Source organism: Pelophylax lessonae (genome assembly GCF_965119305.1).
Source record: "Pelophylax lessonae genome assembly, chromosome: 10".
In the NCBI taxonomy this organism is placed as follows: Eukaryota; Metazoa; Chordata; class Amphibia; order Anura; family Ranidae; genus Pelophylax; species Pelophylax lessonae.
In genome coordinates this window covers 48,595,601-48,615,179 of record NC_138777.1, presented here as the reverse complement: position 1 = coordinate 48,615,179, position 19,579 = coordinate 48,595,601, and the positions used below count along the sequence as shown (strand labels likewise).

Here is a 19,579-nt window from a genome sequence, read left to right as displayed (position 1 = left end):
TCCACACCCGTCAAATTAGCAACTCACCCTCATTTGTTGCCTACCACTCTCGTGGATAAGGCAAATTTGGGCTAGGGGAGCTCACTCTAGTCCAAGATGCTGCACAGCTTTTGAGAGTCACGACAGTTTATCCGATATTATCTGATCAGACAAGCACAAAAACTTTTTTCGTACGATACTAGATGGGACGATTTTAATTTAATAAGCACAGTTGTTATTTGAAAATGCAATACAAATACACTACAGCACATTGCATCACTTCTGAATTTTTATTCTGTCATACAAGAGTTTTTGTAACTTCAGTAAACTCCTCATTTTTGATATGAGATTAGCATGCAAAAAAATGGACAATCATTCATCCGATAATCTCATCGTAATTACCAGGCATTAGGCTGGGTTCACACTTGTGCGATGCAGGAATCAGTGTGATTCCTGTGAGAATTTCTGCATCGCACTTGAATTTCTGGCGATTCACATTGACATTGTGAACCGCTGCACATGTCAATGTAAAGTTAATGACACCCGCAGATTGCAGTGCGAACTGTGGAATAGTGCAGGAAACACCCATGCGATCTGATTCCAGTGCAGACCAAAAAAAGGGTCTTGTACCATTTTGATGTAAATGTGATTTCAGCCATACAGTTTGTATGGCTGAATTTGCATTGCACAGATATCGCATGTGATCTGCACGGCAACGTAATGTGAATAATTTGCAATGTCCTTGATCGCCCAAGTGTGAACCCAGCTTTATGGCTGTGGAAAATTGTTCAGCATCTCACACACTTGGAATATGTTAGATGTTTGATCCCCAATGTGAGCTGTGGTTCCAACCAACCAGACTCTAGGTCATTACAGAACACAGTAGCGCGTCTAACGATTCTTTGGTAGTTGTAGCTCTCCAACAGCCCATTGGTGCCTTCAGACACATTAGTCCATTGTTTTATATAAGGTAAATTTTACAGTAAATAATATGAAATAGATCTTAGCACAGTAGAGGCATGTTATTTGAATATGCAAAACTTACCCTGTAAAATAAATTGCAGTGGTATTTTACTAAGTGGTTCTAGTGGTGGTGGCACAGTTGCTTGTGGTTGCCAGTTATATGGGGTTGTAGTTTCATACGTTCCATCATTCAATGATGTTTGCATTGATACAGCCACCGTAGTCCCAGTAAACATAAGAGGTGCTGTAGCAGCTAAATCTTCAGTAGCAGTCTCCTGAATTCCGGTGTAAGGTACATCTGTCACCAGACTTCCACTGGTGTGGGATACATCCGTGACGGCCTCTGTTTCTGTGGCTGTGAAGCTGGAAGGAGATGACTCTGTGCTAATAGACCAGCGATATCTGTCAGACTCCTTTGGTGCTTCCCTTTTTTTGTGGGAATAAGGTCTGTATTTATAGCGAATTGTCCCATCGCTGTATGCAAGGTGAATGTTCTCCTTCGGAAAATCTTCTAAAACTATTTCAAAGATATACGTTCCATGAAACCTCCATTCATGAAATGACAGAGTACATGTGTCCTATGGTAATAGTAAACAAATACATTATTATGATTTAAAACCCAAATATGAATTGCTCAATGTACAGTACAAAACATTCTCTTTTTTTAAAGTGAAACATGTTGGAATTGATTATGGACTTTTCCATTGCTCACTTTGTTTTAAAGAAGTCCTTACCAAACTGACTCACCCGACTTTAATAAAAGCTGATGTATTTTATGGAATCACGCTATGTTGATTCGTTTTTTGCACATTGTAGAGGTTATGAATATTTAATTGTTATTTATTTAGTAGTGGTATATGATATGTATACTGTAGTAGCCATGCAGATTTAATTATTAATTTTGCGCTGTGCACTTTTTACAACAGAAACAGATTTGGGTGACATATTTATATATCATTTTAGGGTAAATACTTTTTTTTGTGCTGATTTTTTTTCCCTGTTTTTATTTTGCTGCTGCACCCACTTGCAGTCAATTAGCAGCAATTATACTCTTAAATAGTTTTTCAATAGATACATCCATGTTTAGGGGGGTGAGGATTGGGGGGGGCGCCAAAGGATTAGCTCGCACAGGGCGCCTGAACACCTAAGGCCGGCCCTGCTGGTAACTGTAATGCGCCATGTCCAGTGGATACAGTAGTCACTGGGCGCTTCTAACCCGGAGAAGGAACAACGACGTACATGTACATGATTGTGCTTGCAAGTGCCGCCCCTCCGCAGTATATTTAATGTGGTGGGTCAGCAAGTGCTTAAATAAAGGCATTTTTTCTGTTTTGCACACTTTTTAGGCCTCATGCACACTGGACGTTTTTGGAGCTGCTGTTAGCAGCGTCAGACGTTTTTTTTTTGCAGCTGCAGAACGCCCATCCATGTTATTCTATGGCCTCATGCACACATAGAGCTTTTAGGAGCTCCAAGTGGCACAGGCGTTTTACAGCTCCCCCCTTGTGTCACATATGAGGTCATCTGTGACATAAGGGGGCGGGGGTCTCCAGATGACGTCATCTGGCGGCCACGCCCCTAATGGCTATATAATAAGCTGCAGAGACCGGCATAATCTCCGGAGACGTCGTCGGAGGAGGACCGGAGGAGGAAGAAGAGCCGACAGCAAAAGAGCAGAAGACCAGAAGACCGGAGAGAAGAAGACAAGACAAGAGCAGACAGCAAAAGAGCAGAGGACCGGAGAGGAGAAGACAAGAAGAGAGGACAGCAAAAGAGCAGAAGACCGGAGAGGGAGAAGACGGGATGAAGATTTTTAATAAACTTTCCAAAACGTCTCCTGTCGTTATTTACACACACTGCCTTTTATGAGGTGAATGGGTAGGGGTACAGTGTACCCCATACCCATTCACATAGGGAGGGGGTCCGGGATCTGGGGGGCCCCCTTGTTAAAGGGGGCTTCCAGATTCCAATGAGCCCCCTCCCCGCAGACCCCCACAACCACCGGCCAGGGTTGTGGGGATGAGGCTCTTGTCCTCATCAACATGGGGGCAAGGTGCTTTGAGGTGGGGGGTGCAGAGCCCCCCCTGCCCCAAAGCACCCACACCCCCCCCATGTTGAGGGCGTGTGGCCTGGTATGATCCAGGGGGGGTGGGGCCGCTCGCTCGTCCCCTCCCCTTTCCTGGTATGCCGGGCTGCATGCTTGGATAAGGGTCTGGTATGGATTTTGGGGGGGACCCCACGCCGTTTTTTTCCCCATTTGGGCGTGGAGTTCCCCCTCAAGATTCTCACAGCGCACGTCGCGCCGCAAGTCGCGCCGCAAGTTGGATCACCCTGATCCGACCTGCAGTGCGACTTCCATTCAAATCAATAGGCTCCCATAGGGAACCATTGATTTTGAATGGAGGCAGAAAAAACGCTGCTAACAGCTACTGTGGCCAAACATGCAATAATGCTAATGGAAAAAGCTACTGAAAGCACGTTTTTACAGCTGCTGTTTCCCGGCGTCAAGTAAACAGCTTTGGAGCACGTTTTTATGACGCCCTGTGTGCATGGAGCCTAAGGCCCCGTTCACATACGAGCGACGCTACTTCCAGGGGCGACCTCCGAGGTCGCGGTGCGAGCAGCGCGCCGCGACCTCGGAGCGGCCGCCATGGACTTCATAACATTGAAGTCTATGGCGGTCGCCTCCTGGTCGCCCCAAAGAAGCTCCGGACCCTTTTTCTAAGTCGGAGTGACTTGTGTCGCTCCTATTAGAACGGGTCCGCAGCTTCCCTATGGAAGGCAACCTACGGCGACCTGTGAGGCGACCAGGTCGCCTCACAGGTCGCCTTAGTGTGAACGGGGACTACGTGCCGGTTCACACTTATGCGATGCGGGAAGGCTGCGAATTCGCAGCCTGTTCCCGCATCGCACACGCACCCCCGGCAGTTCACACTGCCATATGCGATACGCTGGGGGTGTCAATGTAATCTTAACGACACCCCCAGTTTGAACGCATATCGCAGTGCGATCGTGCAGTTCGCACAGGATCGGATCGCACAAGTGTGAACCGCTGTGCGATCCGATCCTGATGCGGCTGCAAAAATGCCTCCTGTGCGTGTTTGCTGCGGGTGCGATGCGAATTTAGCCATACAAACTGTATGGCTAAACTCGCACCGCACAGCCGATCGCATGTAATGTCGGAGCAGTGCGCTCCGATATTACATGCGAACCCGGCACTCGCACAAGTGTGAACCGGCACTCAATGCTATGCTAAAAATGTTTATAAACAAAATTAATTAAAACAAATTCACACAGGACAGACAGCTATCAGAGAAGTAAACTGCGGCAGTTTCCTCTTCAGCAGCTGTCTGATCTGGCTGCAGGAGAAGCAGTGTGATGGATTCAGCTCCCTTTTTTTCACTGAACTTTATTTGAAGTTTAAAATAGTACAAAAGCACACTTCATTCACGTCGCTGTACAGCAGCATGATAAGCTACGCTGCTGTACAACGACATGCAGTTCTGTACAGCTCACTGAGATAATATGCAATATTTCTGCATTTTATGGCAGCTCGCTACACCACTGCAACTCAGGGCTGCATTGCATAGTGAATGGGACACACAGAAAACAATTGTTTTCTGTGTATTCTTGCAGTGACCAGAGTTAAGCCTCGTACACACGCAACAAATTTCTGCCGACCGGTCGTTCGTCTTTTGTCCAGAGTGGTGTCTGTTGGTTGGAATGTGCCTAGACTGCACACGAATTTTCCCGTACGACAGAATTCTATTTTAGAAGTGATGTCATGTGTTGGATTGCTTTTCATCTCTGAGCATGCCTAGTCTTGCTCATACGATTTTTCCCCGTCGAAATCTGTACTAATTATACGAAAATCAGACGTGTGTTCACGGACGACAAAAATTATATAGCCTGCACACCAGAATTTTTTCGCCGAAAAGTCGGAGTCGGTTGTCGGAAGCACCATACTAACAAGCCTAAAATCAGCAGATCGGTTGTCGAATTTCTTATCGTGTGTACGGGGCTTTACAATGCAATAAAATGCCAGTCGCCGCACATAGTGTGCATTCAGCCTGAACAGTTTTTCAAAAACTCTACAGAGCTTCATTTTACACAACAGGATTTGCTGGAAATAGTGGTGGGGAAGAGGAACAGTGTATGACCAGACATGCTGGCAGCAGTACTGGTACATTGGGGCTCCGTATGTACTTTGCCCTTAGCATAAGAGTTGGCCTGGTCTTTCTCTTATAGGTCTTGGAATTCTAACATACTTATTGCCTCTGACTAATCTTACCTGATCCAAACTGAAGCCTGAGTCATGATAACAATTTCCACATTCCCACCAAGAATGAGTTGGGTATCTGCATCTCACGATGTCTCCATCACGGTCATGTGCCATTAATTTAATAAATCCTGGACAACTGTAAGGAATCCTTTAAAAATAGGAGGAGACAATTGTAATTCACAAATACCAATGTATAATGTGCTGTGCTGCTTGTGAAAATGCTTTGCACCTCCCATTTCTTATTCCTCTTTAAAAAATAATTATTTAGTCTAAGAAGCAAATAAGCATTTACAGTATAATACCAAAAGTATAGGGTCACCTGCCTTTACACGCACATGAACTTTAATGGCATCCCTGTCTTAGTCCATAGGGTTCAATATTGAGTTTGCCCACCCTTTGCAGCTATAACAGCTTCAACTCTTCTGGGAAGGCTGTCCACAAGGTTTAGGAGTGTGTCTATGGGAATATTTGACCATTCTTCCAGAAGCGCATTTGTGAGGTCAGGCACTGATGTTGGACAAGAGGGCCTGGCTCGCAGTCTCCGCTCTAATTCATCCCAAAGGTGTTCTATCAGGTTGAGGTCAGGACTCTGTGCAGGCCAATCAAGTTCCTCCACCCTAAACTTGCTCATCCATGTCTTTATGGACCTTTTTTGTGCACTTTGTCAAAGATCATTGAATCTAAGGGGATCATTGAATCCATCTAAAATAGTCAATGGACTAAAAAGATGGTACCCGAGCCTCGGGAAGCAGATACAAGGTTTTGCCTGTAATGCTGTCCTTTTTAGGCACTGGACCCCGGGATTCGGACCTTTGGAATACCAAACCCCAAAGGCGCTCCGTGCAGGGTGCTCTATGGGTCCAAGGCCGTGGCCCCTCTTATATAGGGGACCCTGTCCTTGAAGGTCTTTAAGGCTATGCTCACCGTGAGTAGTGAAGATTGGAATCTTGCTTATAGCAGTTTCCTGCGGCAGGACTGGTGAGTCCATTTTAAATATTTACACAGCAAACATAAAACCTTCAAGGGTTAAAAATTGCAAAAATGTAAATATTTTATGCACTGTTACCATTATTAAGATTACAGAGACTTGTGCCAAGTGTATTACTGCTTGTATTCACATTGTAGCAGATTATGCAAAGTATGTTTAAAGTTTGTTTAAAACATATTGTTACAATGTTTTTTCTTACCCTGGGCTGATTATCTGAAAAGCTTCAGCTGTGACAAACAAGACTCAGCCTAAACTGCTCTCTCCCTATTTGTTTGTGTTAGCCTTGGCACATAAGCGTTCGCATGGTCGCCTCTGCTGGACACTGGAGATTGTAGCAGGTTTATGCAGGGTATGTTTAAAGTATGTTTAAAGCATATTTTTACTCTATGGTCTTACCCTGTGCTGAGTATATGAAAAGATTCAGCTGTGGCAAATAAGATTCAGCCTAAACTGCTTTCTTTCCCCATTTGTTTGAGTTAGCCCTGGCACATAAGTGTTCACATGGTTGCCTCTGTTGCATCCCGTGCCGCGTGTCATTGGCGTTTGCCCATTCGCGCACGCGCGGGAAAAATCTGCATTTAAATATAGGCGTTCGCCACATGGTGGGCATGGTCTAACGCGGTTTGGCACGCGCATGAACACCACGCATGCATAAAGGGGCACGTTCTGCAAGGAACGGTTTCCAACACACTAGCCTCTGTCAGGCTGAAAGGGGACACAGAGCAGCAGCAGCTGGGTTGCGTGAGTCACTGTGGGTGTATGTTACTGGCACTAATAGGTCCTGTATCTTTGGTAAATCAGTGTTGTGTGCATGAGGCTGTATAAGCTTAGCACGGACCTTGAGTACACTTTAAAGGTAGTGCCTCAAGTTTGTCTTGCTATAAAGCCTGATGACGCTAGCATTAAGCAAAATGCATTGTGGTCTCTGCTAAACCCGGAAGTCGAGAGGAAGTCGAGAGGAAAAGTCACCTCCTATCTACATTGGCACGCATACTGGACCGCACGTCGGCACCGCTGCACGCTACAGGGACTGACAAGGAGGGAGAATAACAGGAGCCTGCAGATCCTGTCCTGATCCTGCCACCTATAGCAACCAATGCCAATTGCCCTGTGCCAGGGGGGCACATCTAATAGTAAGCAGCCACTTTTTAACCAGTTGTAAACTTTATAAATAAACGTACAGTATTACACTATTTTCGGCTTCTTATCTGCCTCCCTGCATATGGGCTTTATATACACCCACGTGAGATAATTAATGGAGGAGTGAGGAGAAGGAGCGATATATATTCTGTGGAATAAATTTACCAATATTGAAGCTTGAGAGGAGTTCCTCCTATGGTTTGATCCACCAAAGGATAAGGGGATCATAAGCGTTTGGGGTCTGTGTGACCCACCTGCATCTGGTAAGAGGCAAAGATTGCCATCTTTGTTCACTGGAGCACTGGAGCACTGGAGCACCTGATATTCAATCAATATCATCCACTTTCCTGCATGAACTTTTTTTTGGATCACAATTAACCATTTGAGCACCGTATTTAGCACTTCATGTGAAATAATATCATCATTTTTCTGCTCAAAAAAATAATTTATTTATTCACTTATTTGCAATTATTAATGTCACGCATGTTTTTTACATCGTATTTTTATAAGTGATCACTAGCATTTTATTTGCTATTTATTGCACTTTTAGCACCTTATATCACTATTTTTTGGCACAAATATATCCTGTGGCACTAGCACTTTATATAAAATCTTGTATGATGGTATATATGATTATTGGTTGCAAGTTTTAACCAACATATATTTTTTACCACACATGATACAACAAGTTTTAATTGATAGACACTTTTATATATATTTATTTTGCCACCATTGCACAACAGATATTGCACTCTTTTAAAAATATCACCTAGGCACACAATTGCCAATATTTTCTTATTATATTACCTAGGGACACCAGCGCCTTTTTTCCATTTTTATATAAAGCAATGTCTGCCCGAAAAAGGGCTGGAGGGAGCTCAGTTGGAAAAGGCACTGTGATGCCAACGTCAGGCCCTGAAGGCCCTAGTCGTGCTTCCACTGTGTCTACTCCTCCTGATAAGCCAGAGGCAAAAAGCCAATCTGAGCCATTGCGGTTGTCAGGCATAGTAGCTACTCCGTGTACTTCTGCCACAGCCTATGTTACCAAGGACGATTTGGCATTGGCATTAGCCAGCCTCATAGGCGTGCGCAGCCTATGGCATTAGGGTGTGCACCTCAAACCAAAGCTCAAACACATGTGCGTGTGTATATGTGTATACACACACACACACACACTTTTATAAATAAATGTAAACAAACATTTTAAGCTGTATTAAAACATTTTTAATTAAATAAACAAGTATCAATGTAAAAAAACATTATTCTTTGGATGGTGTCAGTAGAGCAGTGAACAGTGTCAGTAAGGCAGTGGATGGTGTCAGTAAGGCAGTGGGTGGTGTCAGTAGAGCAGCAGACATGTCAGTAGGGCAGTGGATGGTGTCAGTAGAGCAGTGGACGGTGTCAGTAGAGCAGTGGACGGTGTCAGTAGGGCAGTGGACGGTGTCAGTAGGGCAGTGGACGGTGTCAGTAGGGCAGTGGACGGTGTCAGTAGAGCAGTGGGCAGGGCCAGTGAGCAAGTGGAGGGTGTCAGTAAGCCAGTGGAGTGTGTCAGTAGAGCAGTGGAGGGTGTCAGTAGAGCAGTGGAGGGTGTCAGTAGGGCAGTGGACGGTGTCAGTAGAGCAGTGGGCAGTGTCAGTGAGCAAGTGGAGGGTGTCAGTAAGCCAGTGGAGTGTGTCAGTAGAGCAGTGGAGGGTGTCAGTAGAGCAGTGGATGGTGTCAGTAGGGCAGTGGACGGTGTCAGTAGAGCAGTGGGCAGTGTCAGTGAGCAAGTGGAGGGTGTCAGTGGGGCAGTGGATGGTGTCAGTAGAGCAGTGGACGGTGTCAGTAGGGCAGTGGACGGTGTCAGTAGAGCAGTGGGCAGTGTCAGTGAGCAAGTGGAGGGTGTCAGTAAGCCAGTGGAGTGTGTCAGTAGGACAGTGGAGGGTGTCAGTAGGGCAGTGGATGGTGTCAGTAGAGCAGTGGACGGTGTCAGTAGGGCAGTGGACGGTGTCAGTAGGGCAGTGGACGGTGTCAGTAGAGCAGTGGGCAGTGTCAGTGAGCAAGTGGAGGGTGTCAGTAAGCCAGTGGAGTGTGTCAGTAGGGCAGTGGAGGGTGTCAGTAGAGCAGTGGAGGGTGTCAGTAGAGCAGTGGACGGTGTCAGTAGGGTAGTGGACGGTGTCAGTAGGGCAGTGGATGGTGTCAGTAAGCCAGTGGACGGTGTCAGTAAGCCAGTGGACGGTGTCAGTAAGCCAGTGGACGGTGTCAGTAAGCCAGTGGACGATGTTGGTAGAGCAGTGGATTTTTTTTTATAATCTAATTTTACAATTTTATTATTTAACAGCCTTGTTTGGGGGCTTTGGTAAAATATCAGAGGTCTAAACAGACCCCTAACATCTCACTTTTGAGACAAAGAAAGGGACCGAGGACAGAGATTCCCCAGTCCCTATCTCTGCAGCCTCAGCTGCACTGGATAGTGAATGAATGGGAAGTGCTCTGTGCTGAGCAGCATACCATTCATTCAGAAACAGAAGCATAGCACCCCCCCCCCCCTCCCTTTCCCCGGCAGCAGCTGGCAGGAGAGGACAGAGGGATGCCATCAGTGCTGCAGGGAGCCATCATGGGGTGAATCAAGACAGGTGGCAAACCTGTCTCCTCCCGCACCTGGTCCGGCCGACTTCTCTTACCTGGGTGCAGTGCTTCTTCTGAGCCGAGAGCCAGGGACTGGTGGTGGCCCTTCCTCTTGAGAACCGAGCTGGGCAACGTGGACCAGGGTGAAAAGGTGACTTTCACTTTTGGGACAGGCGGAGTAATCTTTCGTTCCGCAGCTTTTGCCTACAAATTAAAGCCCTAGCCTGCCTCAGCGGATTGATATAGAAGAGGCCGCCGCCGGGACTTTAATTGTCGGGAGCCGCAGTACGGTAGATCACTACGCCTGCACCCGAAAGTGGTTAAATAGTTCCTTTTTCTGCCCCCAGTCCTTAGCTGAAAAATGGGACTTGGGAAGATTTTTTTTTAAAATAGCTGCAGAGCCAGAGGAGGAGTTAAATTGGCAGGTCCTGGCAGAGCGATGCACAGGGGGTTGATTAGGGTGTGCCCCGGCACACCCGGCACACCCCGTGCGCACGCCTATGGCCAGCCTAGAGCAGAATTGCTGACATGATTGCAGCACCACATGGAGGAAAGAAGCGGGTTAGATCCTCTTCTCCTGAGCCGCCCCCTGAATCAGTTCAGGATTGGGCAGAGGATGTGGAGGATATGGAAGATGAAACTGAAACTTCCACTTCTGGGGAGTCAGAGTCAGAGGAATCTCTATCAGCCTCTCAGTCCCAGAGATTGTTTATCCACTCTCTTGTTGAGATGGTCCGGGCTGAGTTTAAACTCCCACCCCTGGAGTCAACTGAAAACTTTTTTTCCTCCCTTGGCTCACTGCACCCTCCTCAGGGTCCTCGTCATTTCCCATGCATCCACTCTTGGAACAAGAAGTGTATAATGACTGTGTAATGGACTTGCAATAGGGTTTGGAAAGCTTACCTGTCCCTTCATGTCTGTATTAGAGGTCAGACTGCACTTCTGGTTCCTTTTTATCACCTCTACTTCCTGTTCCTGCCCCCCACAGGTCATCACAGGAAGTCTATATTAACCAGTGCACTGCAGGTCTGCTTTGCTGTTCAACAGTGTTTGTTCCTGTTTCCCGTGTGCTTGATCTACTTTTCTGTGTACCGACTTTGGCTTGTCTCTGACTATTCCTGTTTGCCTGTTACCCTGACCTTTGGCCTGTCCCTTGGTTACCCTTTTCTGCCTGTTACCCCGACCTCGGCTTACCCATCACCATTCCATGTGTCCTGAGTGGCTGCTTCCCTTCTCTCCCTACGGAGCGTGACCTGGGGGACCCCAGGGGCCGCGACCTGGGCCCAGTTGCAGCCAAGTCCATCCTCACCACTAGAGGCTCTGGTGAACACCTGCTGGGTCTTAAACTCCGCGCCCTGGGGAATCTTGGGCTCACGTTCCGGTCCACCCGCAGCAGTCAGCTATCAGGTTCACTACCTTGCGCTGCACCCCTGCGTCCAACAGGGTGCAGTTGTCACCTGGCCACAGGTGACCTGACAGACTGGGATCATCCAGACAGGATGTTTGTTCCTCCTAAAAGGTTTTCATGGTTATATCCTATGGGGGATAATTTTTCTAAGAAATTGAATATTCCCAATGTGGATGCAGCCATTTCTTTGGTTAACAAGAATTTAACCTATCCTGTGGATAATGCCCAGGTTTCTACATTATAAATAGTGGTAAACTTTACCTTAGAACTGGTATTGTAGTGGTCACAGGGGAACTATTTGGACGGTTATTGTCAGATCTTTGCCCTAAATCCACCATACTTGCAAGATACCACCAATAACCATGATACCAACAGCAGCTCTCTGACCTGTAAAAAAAAAAACAGAGACATCAACCATAATCCCATAAAGTAAATGAACAACAATGAATAAATAATTAAAATACAATCAACCTAAGAGACCTGCAAAGTCTTCTGCCGAAACACACTCCCCCCATGCTTCTAGCAGTTTTCTTTTCCTATGTACGCTGTATGGCACAAGCAACATGGTCTTGGGCGAAGCAGTATACACTGTATATGTGTCTCCCGCACTTGCTCCTGCATTGTTACCCTGTCATAAGCCTAATCATCAGTGAAGATCACCTTCAGGAAATCTGTCCAGATCATTGGTGTGCAGCTGACAATGGACTAAGTGCATATTGACAGGAACTACATGAAAGTGGCTGGAGGTGATCAGAAGCGCTCAGATGCAACAAAGGAAAAATTTAAAAAACAGTATTTTATAGCATAAACATGCCAATTGGTTAAGATACTCAGTGCTATGAAAAAAATAGGGGTTGATTTATAACAAGAGTGAATGTCGCTATCTGCATATCTCACACACACTGTCAGTATAAACACACCACAGGGCTCATTTCACAGGAAATTTATAAAATGAAAGGTGCGGTAACACAGCAGAGCGAGCTCCATGATAGGAAGTAAGCCAGTCATGTGACTTTTTCCTTCTTTTCTTCCTTACAACTCTATATGATAGCAGAACTACTGTAAACCCTCTTGTCGTTTAAAGTGGTTGTAAAGGCACAATGTTTTTTTTCCCTTCATGCATTTTATCATGAAGGTAAAAAACCTTCTGTGTCCAGTAAACCCCCCCCTCCCCATAATACTTACTTAAGCCCATCTCGATCCAGCGATGTCTACAAGAGCCTTGTCTCTCCAGGGACTCACATTCCTGATTGGCTTTTGACAGCAGTGGGAGCCATTGGCTGTCAATCACAGCCAGTGAGCCAATCAGGAGGTCAGGAGGTGGAGTGGGCAGGGCCAAGACACGAGACTGTGTCTGAATAGACACACAAGCTGCTTGCTGTGGGGTCACCCGGAAGGAAGTAGGAGCCAGGAGCGCCAGCGTGGGATCCGAGAAGAGAAGGATCTAGGCTGCTCTGTGCATTACACAGAGCAGGTAAGTATAACTTGTTTGTTATTTTAAAAAAAAATAATTAGACTTCACAGAGCAGCCCAGATCCTGCTCTTCTCGGATCCCACGCAAAGGAATCTACCATCTTGGCCTCAGTTTGATCTGCAGATGTCATTTGATGGCTTGACAGCTTGGTTGAGAGAACAAGCAACTGTGACGATTCGTATTCATGGCATGCCCTGAATATAACTGTTTCTGGAAACAGTTCAGTCGATGGGTTTAATTCTGCTTTAATTTTTTTTGCTTATCTGAAAGTGCAAGGCACACTTATAAGGCACATTGTTATTCTTCATATCTTTGCATAGTTCTTTTTTTTCTTCTTTTAAGCAACCACAAGCCATACCGCTGCTTCGGTTCAGACCTACTTTACCTATTAGTCTTTGTCTATCACTTACACTTGGACAGTCACTCTTTCTCATGCTTTTACATATCATTTAGATTCTGAAAAAGGCTTTAACAACACAAGTTGGAACTTATTATGGCCTCATTTCCAAGAAGACATAAAAAGGTGATTTAACTTACATGAAATGAAACTCTTTGTCTGTATGTACAACAAAAACAGAGTAACTCTCTGTTTGGTACCAGGATGGGTAATAGATGTTCCCAGAGCTGTTATCTAATGGCTCAATACCATACTCAGTCTGATAATATGGAAAATAGCAATAGGGGCAGTAGACAGAGCCAAAGTCTAAATATGTATAATCAGAAGCTCTTTTGTATTTTACTTCAACCTGAAAGATATTAAGATATTAACATTTTTTGGGATTTAAAATATGATGTCAAAAGATTAATAAAACATCAATTGAATGTACGACATGTGTGTACAAATCTTCAATGAAGTTGTAAACTATTTCTTGACAAAAAAAAAACAAAACAAAAAACATTAAGCGTTGTGAAATGGTAATACAAGGCAATACATTTTAGTAAAACAAAAAAAGTTAAACGACTGTAAATACATTTTTTAAAATTATTAACAAGCAGTCACATGACTGCTATTTAACAGAGAATCCAGATGTCAAAGGAATGGTGGAGTCAACTTTTGCCAGTGCCATAAACCCTAGCTCGGGGGTCAGCAACCCATCGATGAGGTGGAACGAGGACAGGTAAACTGTGAACAGGTTCCTGCACCACTGACCCCTGCCTTCTAGGTTATATTGTTACATAGTAGTTGAGGTTGAATAAAGAAAAAGTCCATCCAGTTCAACCTGAAGGTGCTGGTCCTTCTCTCACCTCCCAGCCTCAAGCCTCCTCTGGGCCTTCTATGTCCTGGTCTTTCTCTCTCCTCAGTGAACAGTGGAGACCGGGAGGCAGCACAGCCCAGGACCGAGGGTGGGAGGAGAGGCTGGCCAAATTAAATTTTTAAGTTAAACCACAGGTGATTGGTTGCTAGGACACAGGGTGGTCCTAAGCAACCAATCACCAGCTTGCTGATATGAAAAGTCACTCTACCAACTCCTGCTCTCTGTCCAGAACTGTGCTGCCTTCCTGGTCTCTGCTGTAGAAACAAGTAGGTCATTGTTATGGGAGGGAAAGGGGCCAGAGGTTACTGCTATAGGGAGGGGGTGAGCAGAAGAAACCACTGTGTGTGTGGGGGAGGTTATGTGAATGGAGCAGAGGACACCCCTCTGCTCCCCTGTTATGGGCAGTGTCACCCCCCCCCCCCAGTGTCCTCTACCTCCCTGCATATCACCCCCACCACCCCTGAATCCTGCATTCTGAGCGTAACATACTCTTGAACCCTGCTATCTGAGCCTAATGCGTTCCTGAACATTGCATTCTGAGCATTACGCACTCTTTAACCCTGCATCCTGTGCGCAACTAACTCATTAACCCTGCATTCTGAGTGTAATGCACTCCTTAACTCTGCATTCTTAGCATAACACACTCCTTAACCCTGCATTCTGAGTGTCATGCACTCCTTAACCCTGCATTCTAGGTGTCATGCACTCCTTAACCCTGAATTCTAAGCACAATGCACTCATTAACTCTGCATTCTGAGTTTAATGCACTCCTGATCCCTGCATTTTGAGAACAATGCACTCCTGATCCCTGCATTCTGATTGTAACATACTCCTGATCCCTGCATTCTGAGCATAACGAACTCCTGATCCCTGCAATCTGAGCATAACACACTCCTGATCCCTGCATTTATCGCACTCCTAATCCCTGGATTCTGAGCGTAGCACACTCATGATTCCTGCATTCTGAGCACAACACACTTGTGATCCCTGTATTCTTAACACAACGCACTCCTGAACCCTGTTTGGAGAGTGCAACGCACTTCCGAACCCAGTATTCTGAGCGCAACTCACTTGTGAACCCTGAATTTTTTTTGGGGGGGGGGGGGGGGAACGACACTGTGCCCAGTGATCTTTGAATTCATCAGTGTTGTAGATTTCCATCTCTCGAAGGTTGCCTGCCCTAGCTGCTGTCAATCAAACTTTGTGGGGCTCTGGGAAACGGGGGAGGGGAGTCATATTGGCAGCAGCATAACCACATCCCTGTATCTCCAATGTGGAAGGGAAAGATTATCAGTGGTCCCTCCCTGTGACAATCAGCAGATTTTGCCTAAATCACATCCTAGTTGCAGTCAGTCACTTAATCTGTACAGGGCTGGATGGGGGAAAGTCAGCAGTTGCCTGAGCATGGGAGTGCAGCTCCCAAGTAAAAGGAATAGGAGAAAACTGATCATGTTAGGACAGATCTGTGTCTGTCCTTGACATGGTCAGTTTAAAACAGAATAGAAGGGGGACTGGCAAGATCACCAGGTATTTAACATCTAACAAAGGAATAAAAATGCAAACAGGCTACATTTATCAAAAAGTACAGAATACCATATTTTATGGTAACAAATGCTTTAACTAGATTTAATTAACATAATCACCTAAAATGCAAAGTAAAAAACAGCTACAGAATTAACTCAAAAATACTATTACAGTTAGCCATTGTACTAGGGTGCCTACAGATAGGCCAATATTTTGAAGCAATGCAGCCCTTTGAGCATTATGTGTCACCTCTAAAAAAACAAATGCCCATAAAAGGAGAATAATTAAAGAGTATATAAGTATAAAACGTTTTTGTAGTTGAGTTGGGAAAGGTTAGACCCTCTGCCAATTCTTTATTGCTGTCCGTATCCCCACTGGGGAGATTCTTCCCTTTACTTGTTTTAGTTACCATTGTCACCAAGACAGAAAGTGAAGAAAAATCCTACATCTTAGAGCTGTCACCATCAGGGATCTCTCCAGCATGGAAATTCTGGAATGTAACCCTTATTTTCACTATCCAAAGCTAAAAAATATCACATTTTACATTTGTTTTTAAATAAGTCTAACGTGGAAGAAATACTGGGGGGCCTCCACTGCTGTCCTATTTCTAGTTGCTTGCTATGATGATCTACTGGTTTTAATGGTTTAAGAGTCAATGACCTGTAACAACTATGTAGACTGAAAAACATAACTACATAGTTGGTAAGGCTGAGAAGAGACATCGGTCCATTCAGTTCAGCCTGTGTGTGTTTATGTCACTACCTGTACATTGAGTTTGCTAAGAAACACCCCTAAACGTTTTTTGAATTTATCCACATGTCCCATTACACCAGCAACTGTGGAAAGGAGATCCAGATCCTTACCGCTCTAACAGTAAAAAATCTCATCAAACTTCATTGTGTGGCTGTGTGTCTTCTGTAGAAACCATAGGTTATATTTTCCTCCCAATGATACTGAAACCAAAAGATTTCTGTATTGAGATCATATCCTCTCCTATGCGTCTCTTCTCCAGGAGTTTAATTTTTGTATTTTTTTCCCCTCATAACTGAGGTCCTCCAACCCCCTTATAAGCTTTTTTTATCTTCTCTGGACTCTCTCTAGGTCAGTGTTTCTCAACCTTTTTTTCAGTCAAGGCACCCTTTAAAAATTATGGACAATCTCGAGGCACCCTTTAAAAATTATAGACCGTCTCGATTCTAAAATGTAAAAGCTATTCTAATAGTTTTACATAATGCAGCAACATCCACAAGTCCAAGTAGGACACCCAACGTTAGAGGTGATTTATTCTTCCAAAGCAAATAAATTTTTGCACACTGGTTTTGACCAGTACTCCAGTGTTTCTCTCCTCCCTCAGTTTTTCTCCATCACTCAGCTAATGTGACTCCAACGCTGATGTTTTTCTCTATCACTCAGCTAATGTGACCCCAACGCTGATGTTTTTCTCTATCACTCAGCTAATGTGACCCCAACGCTGATGTTTTTCTCTATCACTCAGCTAATGTGACCCCAACGCTGATGTTTTTCTCTATCACTCAGCTAATGTGACCCCAACGCTGATGTTTTTCTCCATCACTCAGCTAATGTGACCCCAACGCTGATGTTTTTCTCCATCACTCAGCTAATGTGACCCCAACGCTGATGTTTTTCTCTATCACTCAGCTAATGTGACCCCAACGCTGATTGAGAGGGACAGCGGAAGGTCAAGCAAGGATGCTGTGCAGGCGGCTGACATCTTCTTTATCAACTGATGATGCCATTGGTCGTTAGGACGCTGACAGCATGAGGATTGTAATGGTGCCCAATGAAAACCTGTGACTTCATGTAATTAAAAAGGCAGCCTTCATCCACATGCCAGCTTATATTCAATTTTTGGGCAATTTTTAGATATATTGCCAAGGCACCCCTGAAGAAAACTCAAGGCACCCCAGGGTGCCTGGGCACACTGGTTGAAAAAGGCTGCTCTAGGTCAAAGATATGCTTCCTGGGAATCGGTGACCAAAAATAGACCATTTACTCAAGATGTGGCCAAACCAGATTTTTGTAACGGTACTTTTTAGTGTTTAATAATCTGCTAACCTTACTCCCTGCAGCTATTGCTGAGCCTGAGATCTATTAGGACCACCAAATCCTTTTCGATCATTGATTCCCCCAGAGGTTCTCCCCAAGCATGTAACTTTTATTAATATTTTTAGCTCCTAAGTGTATTACTTTAGATTTTCAATTTTAAACCCCGTCTGCCATTTAGCTGTCCACCCCTCTATTTTTACTAGTTCTTCTTGTAAAGTTGCTATATCCTGTTGTGAAGTTATTGCCCTGCTTAGCTTTGTATGATCAGTGAACCCTGGGATTGACCTTTTTATTCCATCCTCTATATCGTTTATGAATAGAGTAAAAGGGGCTAAATAATATGTGGTACCGTATCCTGATTTAATATATACAAAATCAGGGGACAACAAGCAGACTTTTAAAGGCTCATAGTGTAGAAACAGTAAGTTGTAGATGTAAACTATGTACTACAATGAAGAAATAATATGTGACGATTGGTGTTGGTGCTACCTTAGAAAATAAATAAATGGTGTATGCTGCCACAATTGGCGCAAAAATGAGTGTAATATAGTGACCTACAAATTCAGAGTGTCACCAAGAAAGTGTGAGTGAAAATAACTAAAATGAAAATAAAGAAACACAAGTGTTTTATTCATATATATCCAAAAAACAAACCACTACAAACCGTGTGATGGTATGTGCAGACAACAAATTATATATAATGATCCACGTGTATAAAGAATGATCCCAAAACCACAAGTGTATTCTCAGGTTACAAATACCTGGTTAAAGTGCCACACATATTGTGATTGAGTGGGAATAAATGATGAAAGTAAAGTCCACGGATAGCCACCAGGTGGCGTTTAAGGTATACAACCTGTATATTTGATTGTGTGGGGGGTCTCTTCTCCGTAGAAAGGGAGCAGCTCTGAGCCGGTGGCGGATGCCCTAGGTGCTCACATAAACAGAGGAAGACCCCATGGTGAATGTTAAATCCATACAATAGTAAAAAACAGCGTAGCAGACTCACTCGTTACGGTGATCAGGATCAGAAGAACGGTGCGCGCCGGGATGCTTCCGCATCCACTCATTTTTGCGCCAATTGTGGCAGCATACACCATTTATTTATTTTCTAAGGTAGCGCCAACACCAATCGTCACATATTATTTCTTCACTTTCACCTTTACAATTAAGGGTTGAGTGGGGCAGCTTACACCTTATTTTCACCTTCACCCTCCCATCATAATCCGTAGCGCTGGTTTTTTCTTTTACCATTTTGCTTTGTTTACCATCTTTGGTGGTATACAACTAGACCTAGCGGCAATGGATATATTTAAGTATATGACTGGGAGGAATGTTAATGTAGAGGAGATCTTTGATCAAGTAACCATAATTCAAAGACAGGACATGGAAGGCTCCTTTAAACAATTAAAACAAAACATGGAAAAACAGTTAAGGGTGTGGTGGGACATTGCCACCCTAGAAAAATATAGCCGGGAAGGCATTAAACCGAGGAGATTGAGGTGGGATATATCCCCTAATGATCATATAACGGACACCACCCTGTTGGAGGAATGGTACCACTTCTTTAATAAATGTGAAAAGGAATTATTGGGTATCATTATAAAAAGGAGACAATACAAATTAAAGAAAATTGAAGCCACCATCATCCAACTGAAGGAGCAACTAGCTCCCCATGCTGAAACAACTGAGTATAAGAATAAGGAGAAGAGTCTGCAGGAATCCATACTTAAATATGATAAAACTATTCAGGCCAAGAAGCAAAAGAAGTACAAGAGAGACATACTAGACTATAGGAACCAAAGCATCTATAAATGGCAACTGGATTAACTCTATAACGGACAGGGCAGCAGTGTGGACCCCATCGATCTAACATCTAGGGAACCCTCTG

At 44.5% G+C, this 19,579-nt stretch overlaps 1 protein-coding gene across 1 annotated transcript in view; it reads right to left on the bottom strand.

The window, feature by feature from the left end:
* The window catches only part of LOC309565929 (uncharacterized protein), a gene marked incomplete at both ends in the record, with an annotated part of 41,347 nt that extends 22,405 nt beyond the window's left edge, over positions 1-18,942 (bottom strand). The window contains 5 exons of the mRNA XM_082270959.1: positions 1,025-1,520; positions 5,234-5,372; positions 11,629-11,754; positions 13,379-13,587; positions 18,895-18,942. Of these exons, the coding sequence (XP_082127085.1) occupies positions 1,025-1,520; positions 5,234-5,372; positions 11,629-11,754; positions 13,379-13,587; positions 18,895-18,942 (1,018 nt within the window). The remainder of the gene's footprint in view (positions 1-1,024; positions 1,521-5,233; positions 5,373-11,628; positions 11,755-13,378; positions 13,588-18,894) is intronic.
* Between the last annotated feature and the right edge of the window lie 637 nt (positions 18,943-19,579).